The following is an 11,342-nucleotide window of genomic DNA, read 5'->3' on the forward strand; positions in this document are numbered from 1 at the left end:
TTTTTTTTTTTATTTTCTGAAAGATCTTTATTATCCCTCAGTCAAAAACAAATGCTACTTAAAAAGTCATCTTAATATTCTTACATATTTAAGTATCATTTCTGTCTAGCATTTCTCAAAACTCTGTTTTTGGCCAAAGCTGTGTTTTAAAGTTCTGTGATGTGAGAACTCCCATCGATTGGGTAGGACAGAGCAGAATTACCCTACAGGGTTATTAAGGCCGCAGATCTTTCTGGAAGCAGACTGCCTCCTTTTTCTACAGAGGCGTGGCTATTGGATCTAAACCCCCAACTTCTGGGTTAGCAGCTGTGAGTCAGATCATCCACATGGCAGTAGGTTTGCTTTGCTTGGTTTAATAACTCCTGTAGGTGAGTTGTTGAAAACTGGCCCTGCAGCTCTGTTTATAGTAGGATTGTCTTGTACCCTCCTTACAAGAGTAGATAAAATAATTTAATACTTTTAAAAAGTGTAAATTATGACTTCTTTTAAGTATGTCTAGCACTGGGCATATGCATTTCCTAGTTAAGGAGTTCATCAGTGCCAAGTGAGAGAAGATTCATCTCCTGGGCTCTGATTTTTTAAGGCTCAGAATCCGTGTGTGCTGTGTGAGGTCACCACCTGAGCATCGGGAGGCTGCCTGTTCTGTCCCTTCTCTGACACAGAGTTCTGGGAAGGGTGGTACACTCAGGGCAAGGGGTGCCCACGGGCCAGGGGCTGCGTGGACTGACATTGGTGCTGCACACATTCTCCTGAGTCACTGGGTATGCTGTGGCCTCCTCTCCCATTTCCAGGACTTTGAAGAAGGCTGTTATCTGCTTTCTAAGTGTGAGGCCATACAGGTGAAGACCAGTGACATCCTAGTGACAGAGAAAGGAAATGCTGTAGTAGAATTTTTGCAAGGACTCATCAGGCCTTTTGTGGAGTGTTACCAGGTATGTACAGACTCGGTGGGTTCTTGCGTCTTTTCCAGATCACTGTAACTAGGATCTTCCAGTCCTAGGCTTCTGCTTTAAAGGGCCACTGTCTTCCCACGTGAACATTAAATCTGTGTTCTCATTGTATGTATTGAGTACAGTATTGTTTATGTATATATTCATTGGAACCCTGGTGGCACAGGGCATAAAGTTCTGGGCTGCTAACCAAGAGATTGGCAGTTCAGATCCACCAACTGCTCCACAGAATAGAGCATTGATTAGGTACTTTGTGAATAGTCATTCTTCCCTTTGAGCGCTTTTTACAGTAATTCATTGCTGTTGACTCCAGCTGAGCCTCCGGGTTTTTCAAGGCTGTAGATCTCATGGGTGGAGGCTGCCCCTCTTTCTCCCTCAGAGTCCCTGGTGGATTCTAATCAACACCATCACTGCTGACTAGGCCATCATAGCCCTCCTTGACAGGAACGATCATCCAATACTTTAGGACCAAACACTTTGTAGGGTTTAAGAGAAAAATGCTAAGTTTGGGGGGGAAAAAATCTGACCCCTCTCTTCCTAACCAGCATTAAATATATATTAAGTTGATAGTTTAACTTTAAACTAACTAAAGGAAGACCTTGTATTTAAAAAAACAAACAAACTATTTAATACTTTTTCTCAGTTGTAAAGGTAATCTAGGACTGAGTTCCTAAAAATTTTGCCTGCCCAGTTTTCTTTGCTCAGATCCTGGAGAGCCTTTGCCCTGCTCTATTGAGATGAAGCCTTTTTATAAGAGGGGAAATGCCAAGTTCTTTCCTGTTACGTTTGGCTACCTGTTTTCTCTTCCTCTTCCTTTCATTCTCCTCTTACAATTAGATAATTTGCAGATACCTCTTGCTAGAAGAAGCAGCAGCTTCCTTTTCCGATAAGCACTACGTGACGGGAATTAGAAAGTTTACGAATCAGCTACTTCTCCAAGGTTGGTCGCTCACCTGTGTTGGTGGTGGTTTCTGTTAGCTGAGAACAGAAAGGATCCCGGTCCATTAACTCCCCCATCTGTTTCTTTTAGGTGCCTCTCAGTGTTATGATGTATTATCTTCCGATGTGCAGAAGAATGCCCTAGCTGCTCTCGTGAGACGAGATGTAGTACAGAAGAAGAAAGTGTAAGTACTGGTCATGGTCCCTGGAATGTCCATAGCGGCTCCTGACGTGGGAGCGCATAACCCAGACAAAAGCTTAGGAATACTTGTCAGTCAAGCAGGTGTTATATTCTACTTTAACCATCCCCTAATTGGCTAAGAAGGGAGCTCTGGTGGCATAGTCTGTAGGGTGTTGGCGCTGTGGACCCAAAGGCCGTACCTCTAGGGTGTGAATCTGTCAGCTGCTTCATTACTTCATGCGAAAAAGATGGACAATCTCCTCCATGCAACTGACAGCCTTATAAACTCTCTCGGGGGTCAGTCAGTTACAACTCAGTAGCAATGAGCTTGAGGCCTAGAATGTAACCTGCCAGAGATCACATAAGACCTAGAACAGCCCTTGACCAGAGGTGCTCACGGGCACTGCTCAGAGCTGCCCTTGATGCCTTGCATGGACCTGGCCATGCTGCCTCTCTAACAGCTCCCTGCACACAAGGGCTGATTGTGGTTCCACTTTCCACCCCTTTCTTTGCTGAGTTTGGTTAGAAAAATAGTAAGTGTACCATAAAAGCAACCCTGCAAACTTTAAAAGAGAAAAAGAGAGAGAGTGTGTGTGTGTGTTTATGAAGTCCTATATGCCTAGGCCCCTGGTCTACAAGGTACCAGAGTTGTTGAAGCACCTGCTCCCCACTTCAGAGAATGGTGTGTTTCTCCGGGAGAAGCCGCTCTAGAGCTGTGTGATAATTTACTTGGGACTGATGAAGCTTACTGGGTTAGGTAAACTCTAACTTATTATTTCTTATTTGGTCAAAAGAATGAACAACTAATCTAGGAAATAGGATAGATACAAGGGGTCTTTCAACTATGTAAAACTGACCTTGAGAAAGAGTATTTCAAACCAGAAGTGAAAATACAATAATGGATTTTGTCTTTGCCCCCGGTTTATGGAATAGCAAAGCTTGGTGTCTTTTTTTTTTCTTTTAGAGATAATGAATGTATATTTAACGTGAATCAGTCTGCTGTAACTAAATTGGAAGAAATGCTTGGTAAGTGTATTGTAATAAAAGGTGACTTTACATTGTGTTTAATGTAGGTTAACAATATAAAGAGTAAATGAGAGTTTCAAATACTTTATCAAGATGAACTCCATGTACAGACTTTTCTTATTTATATACTGTATTTCTTAATGCAACATGCTCAAATTCCATGCACAATGTGCATAAGAAATGAACAGTGAAGGTTGTGCCATTTACAAAAATCATATAGTGTGTGTCATTATCATGAAAGCATGCTAGTCTAGACTTCCCCCAACGAAACTAAAAGCACAAGATCCGAAGATAGCTAGCCTTATGGAACCTGAAGATTCCATTTCTAGCGTAACTGATCCAGGTCAGACAGCCCCACGTGTAGAAGATGCCTCTGGAAGTTGCTTTGATTCCCTGTCTCCCACTTCATGTGTGGATCCCCTTCTCCGGACCAGAAGTTGAGGTCAGTGTCCTAGACACATGGATAGTCTGAACTTAAAACCAAGGTGAGTAATCCAGCCCCTGCCTTCCTATAGATCCCACCAGCTTATGGAAGAAGGCACTCAGGCCAGAAGGCTGGGTCTTATTGTGTTGTGTGCTGTCAAGGTCATGAGTGACTGCAGCAATACAGAGATTGAAACTGTTCCATATAAATGTGATTGTTTAGAAGGAAGGTGGTGGTAACATTTGATAATAATTCACTGGTTATATTGACTAGTTCTGTTTCCTTGATGAATAGTATTTCTGTAGCTAACTGTACTGCCGTACACTTGTCACCCTGTGGGTTAAACATGAAAGAGCAATGGACTGGTATCCTTTGGGACCCAGGAAAGTAAGGATGAAACACATGGGGTCACAGAGAATGTTTGAAGAAATGGGTAGAGTAGTTGAGAAGGTGAAAGTACTGGATGGTGTTGAAAATAGGTTGAAATCCTATCCCTGTGTTAATGTCTAACTCTGAAAATATGTATTCTGGAAACTTTTGGTTTCTGACTTGGTACAAGGTCCATACCTAACACAGCAGCAGCAAAGCCTTGGTCTGTGACGTGGAGTTTGCGTCTTACAGGAAACACTTATACCTGGGTGTGCACTTTCTAGCCCTGGTGTTCAGAACGTTGTCTGGTGTTCAGAACGCTGTCTGGGCTCAAGTCCTAGCTTTCTACCTGTGGTTTGGTGTTGTCCAAGACCATTTACCTCTTTGAAATAGTTCCTTTTTCCGCAACCTGGGATCTGTGTCTGCATTGTTGAAGCCCTAGGGTGATATCTGTGCCCATAGCTTCTTAAGACACAGTTGTATTGTAATGATGATGAAGTCAGTGTCATTTCTAAGTTCTCTCTCCCTTTCTCTGTTTTTAAATTTTAGGTGGTAAGGTACCAGTAGGAAAACCAGTAACTGCAAAACTTTAATAATCCTCAAACCGTTAAGGAAACCATGGTCCCATGGTTACCATCATTGAAGGACTCTGTTACAGCCAACCAGGCAAACAAAGAAAACTCCCCACCTGCCCTCATTCATTTGACTTTGAGAAGAGTGGACTTCAGGAGAGAGGGAGAGAGAGAGAGAAATGATCCGTTTAAGCAACCGGTACACCTTTCCTGTTAACAAGCATTTATATACAACTCCTGTGAGTTTTAAAATAAAAGAATCTTTTGGAAATATGTTTGGAAAAGTGAAGCCCCACTCCTACTTAATAGACACTTTTTAACTTGTTCATGTATTAAACTTTTATGTTGATTCCCAAGTTAAACAGTGACACTAAAGGGTAAGACAATGAAAAGAAAATAGCATATATTCACATTTCTTACAGCTTTTTAGAAGTTGCCTCAACTACAAATTTGTTAGTAGTTCTGTCATAAATTAGCTAGCTGGCAATTAGTGTTTTGTCGTCAAAGGTCTTAATCAATCAAGCTGAATTAGAGAAAGTACCTACAAGAAAGAGATGATTAGTGAAGTCAGAAGCAAGTTGAATGAACCCTAAAAACCGTGGCAGGTAGCACTCTCCAGCAGTGGATTTAAACCAAGAATGAGGTTGAGCAGGATGGGATTGGTGCAGAGTGAGCAGTGGTCTGAGAGTCCTGTGGTTTCAAAGGACCTGACCACTGTGACCGGGCCAAGGATCACGGATGGTTGCAGCCTTGACCATCAGTGAAAGTGAAGAAAAACACAATTGTGAATACCCTGTTAATGTTTGAGTTAGCCTCTAGGTGCTGTGGGGATTAACGAGTTGTGGGTCCTTGGTGTGTGGTTATAGGTTGCCATGTATCCAGGAGCCCTGGTCTCCCCAGAGGCCACCCAGCTCACTGCACATTCAGATCCCAGAGCCGCTCTCGTATTAGAATCCTGGCAACAGGGAACTTCTGCTTGAACCTGGTGTTCTGCTTGTTTGGAAAACTCCATGTGTGTTTAAGATTAACCAACAATTAAGGAGTTGACTGACCAGTGTACCTGCTAAGGACTCCATGGCATGCTATGGCATCTCCTGAGTTACCTGTTAGCTTTCACCTTACAAGCATTCAGCCTGCAATGTTTTTGCCAGATTTCTCTCACTACCTACTGGGGGTGGAGGGCGGGATATCAAATGTTCAAGAGAGCATACATTTGTAAAACAATAGCCTTTCAGAATTTTGGGGTCTTTTTAACTTTTATTCTGGTTTTCAATAAAGCCTTGCCCACAGAGGGAAAGAGTTGTTTGGTGTGTACCTGCCCAGGCCTCCCCAGTGCTGTTCCCCAGGCCGCTGTCATGCACTCAAGGCCACACCTCCAGCACATAAACGTCAGGAAGTGGGTCACTGTGTTTGCATTGTCTCAAGCAAACCAAGTAAAGAATAGCTCCTGAAAATCAGGAAGTAAGAAACCTGTTCGAAGCTCCTGACCATAGAGCACACAGGAAACTGAGTAGAAAGATTACAGTTTCTTCAAGGGATAAGAGGCTAGAAAGAAAAACAAAAAAATTATAATCCTAAACAAATGCTCTTCTCATCCAAAAGTAAAAATCCTGAATTTTGTTGCTTGATTTAGGAACAAGGAGTAGAGAAGATGCAGTTAGCCCCTCCTAATAAGGCAGAATGAGAGCCAGGCGTCTTGGCTGCTACCACCAAATCTTGGGCTTTGGAAGCCAGGCCAGGTTTTTGTTGAAATGGCCTGGGTTGAGCCATTAAATACTGATGACAAAAGAAACCGTTCTGTAAATGTCATTATTGTGTGCTAACCCTCCAGCTGGTTTCCAGAGGCTGTAAACTGCACAGGAGGAGATTGCCAATCTTTCTCCAGTGGTGAGCTTGGGAATTCAAAGCATGTGCCTTCAGGTTGAGAGGGGTAAGTATGAACAAGTGCATCCTCACCCTGCACCCGTGGCGTGGCTGGACACTGCACTCAGCTGCACTTTCCTCGTCTTTGGAGATCCATCTCTGAAAACCGAGGCGCAACCATGACCAATTCCAGTTCTGCTCAGGGTCCTGTTTTCTATCTTAAAAGTTTAAATACATTGTTACTACATACCCTTGAGTCAGAACCAACTCCAGAGAGTCTCCCTCTGGATTCCTAATCCCTGCCTAGAGGCTATAAATTGCCCATCTTTCTCCTGCAGAGCAGCTGGTGGATTTGAACTGCTTACCACTAGGCTCCAACGTTCCCTAATAGATATAAGTATATATATTAGTAAGTGTAAGTATGCAAGTAAATAGTTTGTAAAGGATACAGACTACAGAGCACTTAACACAAGTGGCCAGGCACCCTTCACATCTCCCAACCCACACATGCTATCCAGCTGCCTTGACCTTGGATTGCACTTCATAATAAAGCTGAAAAGACATTTTCTATCTTTTAAGAATGTGCAGTGGTACCCCTACTGACTCCTGCTACCTTTAGCGTCAGAGAAATTAAATATGGTTATGAGTTGGAAATTATACCCTGTAAATATATAAGACTTAAGATGTGCCTGATTCAGGCCATGGTCTTCTCGTTCACCTGCTTTGCGTCAGAGAGCAGGACAATGAATAAGAATGACAAAAGAAGAATTGATGCCTTTGAGTTGTGGTGCTGGAGAAGAGTACTGAATATCCCATACACTGCCAAAAAAAAACCAAACAGCTATGTCCTGAAAAAGGTGTGGCCAGAATGTTCCATGGAGGCAAGGATAACCAAGCTGCATCTTTCATACTTTGGATATGTAGCTAGGTGAGGTCATTTCTTGGAAAGGGACATCACGCTTGGAAAGATGGGGGTCATAGAAGATCCCCAACAAGATGGATTGATACTGTGACTTCAGCAGTGGGCACTAGTGTCAGGAATGAGGATGTCATAGTATAGGGCAGTTTTCAGAATGCCTGTTTATAGGGTTGCTATAAGTCATACTCAGCAGCACCTAACAAGAAGTGTACAAGAATTAGAATGGAAGATAATTTTTTGCGGAAAAAATGGAAAAACTAACTTAGCACATTTATATCAGCCTCAGCGCTAAAGGAAGAGTGGAGGAGAGGTTGGCAGGTAGGTGGGGACTGAGGCCCAGCTACTCGTTCACTCATGTTTCCCTGAAGAAATAACATTTGTGGCCAGTTGGTTTTGTTTAACCAGCACTTAGTGGGCACTCACTTCATCAGTGCTGGGACTTTTCTAAAGTGTTCTACACACACGCATTCTCATGACAACTACAAGGTGAGGAGTCGTGTGATTGTCCCCTTGCGTCATGAGGAAGTTGAGGTGCACAGAATTTAAGTGCTGTTATGGAGCCTCCGGCTTGCTCAAAGTGAAGAACACTTGAAACACTCAAGGCAGGAGATCAAAGACTACCACCTTCAAGATGGATTACATCTTAACTTCTAAAAACCATTCCTTAACATCTGAAAATTGGAACAGTGAATAAGGATAGCTGAAGAACAGGTGATGGCCTTTGAGCTAGAGTGTTGGAAAAGAGAATATTCCATGAACTGCCCAAAGAAGAAACAAATATGTCTTGGAGAAAGTGCAAGCACGATGTCTCTTGGAGGCAATGATGGTGAAACTCTGCCTCACATCCTTTGGGCAATGTTGTCAGGAGGAGCCAGGCCTTGGAGAACTGGGAAAGGTGGAGGGCCAGAGAAAGAGGAAGCCCCTCAGGGAGATGTACTGATGAAGTAAATCCAGCAAGGGGTTTGAGCACGTCTGCGAAGAGGAGGGTGTGGGATAAGCCAAGGTTCAGAATGTTGTTTGCAGGGTTGCTGTGAGTTCAGTCAACTTGACAACACATAACAATAATATTGTTTAGCTGAAAGTCGAATAATGAAGTAAGTTTTGTTGAGGGTTCCACTAATCTGTCAGACCAGTGGGTCTGGCCTCCAATTTTTTCCACAGTTCCCTCCAGTCTTATCTAGACTCTTCCCCTGTGATCCCTTTTAGAGAGGTCACCTGTGGTAGCCAGGCACCATATAGTTCTGGTCTCAATTCTATCCTTCTGTCCTAGCTTTATCATCAGTTTTAGTATAGGACTGCTGGTTACATTTTATTTTCAGATCAGTTTTTCCTTAACATATGCATGTCATTCATGTCTGTATGATACTTTGTCTCTCATATTGTTGGATAATTTCCCCACTCTTGGATCACCATGTGTTAGGAATGGGAACAAATATGAAATTTTTCCAGTTTCTTGGCCACGTTGCTGTCTTCCAAATTTCTTGGCATAGACTAGTGATTATGTCCAAGGCTGCATCTGTTCATTGAAGTATATTTAAATTTCTATCCCACCAATTTCTAGGACCTTACATATTTTCCCTCCAGTGACTCGGTGTAGCTTGTATTTCTTCCTTCACTACCAATGTTTCTTGCTCATAAGCTACTTCCTGAAATGGTTCAATGTCAGTTGGTTATTTTTGGTGGGTGAATGTGTATTCCTGCTATTATCTTTAAATGCTTCCTAATACCACTGAATGTTGTTGATGTTGATTGCCATCGAATTGAGCACAACTCATAAGCGACTCTGAAAAAAAGACCTAATAACCTTTCCATAACTATCGTTATTTCTCCAAGTTCATAGAGTTTCCAGCAGTATGTGGTTTAGGAAGTGGCTTCCACTCCTGCTTCCAAACCTGTTTTACAAACTGGGAGCTCCAACAAACATTTTCCACATTGGGAAACCATTATGGTATGTGATACCCCAATGGCACAAGGTTCTGCTTCACAGCAACCCAGGCTACTTCATACAGCACATTGGCAAAGAGTGATGTGCAAAGTGGAGAGTGTTCCTCCAGATATCGCAGCACTAGTCTCATTTAGCAGTGGTTAAGTGTCAAGTCAACTATGACTCAGTAAGCTTTGCACAAAAGACCTGAACTCTGTTCTATAACTAATGTCATTTCTGTACATTTATAGAGTTTAGAGTTTGTGGAGTTTCCAGAGGCATGTGGTTTAGGAAGTGGATGCCATGCCTGCTGCTTAGCATTGAAGCAATCTGGAAGCTCATTCAAACATTGTACATAATGAACAACCATTATGGTATTTGACATTATGGAACAGTGCAGCCTATTGCAACTCTAGGCTCGAATCCGGTTTTCTGTTCTTTCAGCTTGAGAAATGCAGAGCATGTTTTCCTATTTGGTTTTCTAACTCTAGTTCTTGGTATATTTCTTTTACTACTTTGTCTTCTCTAGCTGCTCTTTCAAATCTGTTCAGCTCTCTCCAGCATTCTTTCTCTTTGTTGTGGCTTGTTTACATTCTATTTAAGTTTCAGAGTCTCTTCTGACATCCATTTGATCTTTTCTTTCTTCCTGGGCTTTGCTTTCTTCATGGATGTTGTCCATTTTGTCATTTCACAGTTTATCTACTCTTTTGTCTTCAAAATATCAAATATATTCTTGAGATGGTTTTCAAAGTCAAGTAGGATAAACTCAAAGTCATATTTTGACTCTCATGTATTAGTTTGTTTCTTATAGTTTTAACTTGTACTGGCATTTGAATAATTAAGAGCCTGTCCCACAGTCAGCCCCTGGTCTTATTTGGACTGCTATCTATTTCTTTGTTATTTCCATGTGTTGTTAGGTGCCCTCTCTGAACACTGTCCTATCCTGTGCCATCCTCATAATCTCTGATACACTGAGGCTCATTGTTGCAGTCACTGTGTGAATCCACCTGGCTGAAGGTCTTCCTCTCCTACCTCTTCCTTTCCAAACCTGATGTCCCTCTCCAAGAAATAGCCTCTCCTAGCAGCATGCCTACAGAATGTGAGAAAACCTTTGCCATCTTTGCTTCCAAAAGAACATTGGCTGCGCCTTCTCCAAGACACATATGTGTTTGTACTTTTGGTAGTTAGTGGGATATTAAATATTTTTCTCTAACACCACAGTTCAAAGTCATGAATTATTTTCTGTCATTCTTATTCATTGTTCAGCTCTCAGCAGCATAGCAAGTGAATGAAAAGACCATGGTCTGAATCAGGCATGACTTAGTCCTTAAACTAATATTGCTCCTCAGTAATTTGGAGAGGACCTAGACTACAGAATTCCCTAGTACAATACATCCCCTGACCACTGGTACCAGGTGTATTAATTGTGGATCCAAGATGAAGTTGTTGACAGTTTCAATATTTTCTCTATCATGATGTTGTCTATTGGTTCATTAGTGAGAATTTGTTTGCTTGACATTGACATGGAATCCACACTGAAGGCTGCAGTGTTTGATCTTTTGCAGCGGGTGCTTCAAGTCCGAACTTTGCACAAGCAAGGTTGTGTCATCTGCAGACCATAGGTTATTGATGAATCTTCCTTCAATCTTGATGCCATATTCTTCATAAAATCCAGCTTCTCGAACAGATGTAGTTCAGGTTCCTGTGTGCTTCAGGTAAAGTCTTATGTATGTATTCAATATTTTCTTGAAGTATTTTCAAGGAATAAATCATGGATTATGAACAATTCTTTCATGGGACCTCCAGCCTCATTTCTTTACCAAGGCCATAGTTTCTAACTATCACGCTTTTGTTTCCAAATTTTACATTCAAGCACCAATTATTAATGCATCTTGATTGCGTATTTGATCAGTTTCTGATTGCCTAAGTTGGTAAAAATCCTCGACTTCATCTCTGCCGTTGGTGGTTGGTACATATATTTAAGTAATACATTAACAGGTCATTTTTTAGTGCATTTGGATAGTATTCCATCATTCACAGCATTGTACGCAGGATTTAACTTGATGAAGGTGACATTTTCCCTCTTAATCCGTGTGACATACTTTGGACATGTAAGGAGAGACAGGTCCTTGGAGAGGGACATCATGCTTGGTAGGGTGGAGTGACAGCACAGGA

General features: G+C 42.0%; 1 protein-coding gene across 1 annotated transcript in view; it reads left to right on the forward strand.

The window, feature by feature from the left end:
• The window catches only part of GNPAT (glyceronephosphate O-acyltransferase), a 58,765-nt gene extending 54,283 nt beyond the window's left edge, over window positions 1–4,482 (forward strand). The window contains exons 12-16 of the mRNA XM_006902891.1: window positions 792–932; window positions 1,788–1,890; window positions 1,981–2,074; window positions 3,035–3,096; window positions 4,439–4,482. Of these exons, the coding sequence (XP_006902953.1) occupies window positions 792–932; window positions 1,788–1,890; window positions 1,981–2,074; window positions 3,035–3,096; window positions 4,439–4,482 (444 nt within the window). The remainder of the gene's footprint in view (window positions 1–791; window positions 933–1,787; window positions 1,891–1,980; window positions 2,075–3,034; window positions 3,097–4,438) is intronic.
• The last annotated feature ends 6,860 nt before the right edge of the window (window positions 4,483–11,342 follow it).

The sequence above is a fragment of the Elephantulus edwardii genome, unplaced genomic scaffold (genome assembly GCF_000299155.1).
Source record: "Elephantulus edwardii isolate Elephantulus edwardi_28Jun2011 unplaced genomic scaffold, EleEdw1.0 scaffold00466, whole genome shotgun sequence".
Classification (NCBI taxonomy): domain Eukaryota; kingdom Metazoa; phylum Chordata; class Mammalia; order Macroscelidea; family Macroscelididae; genus Elephantulus; species Elephantulus edwardii.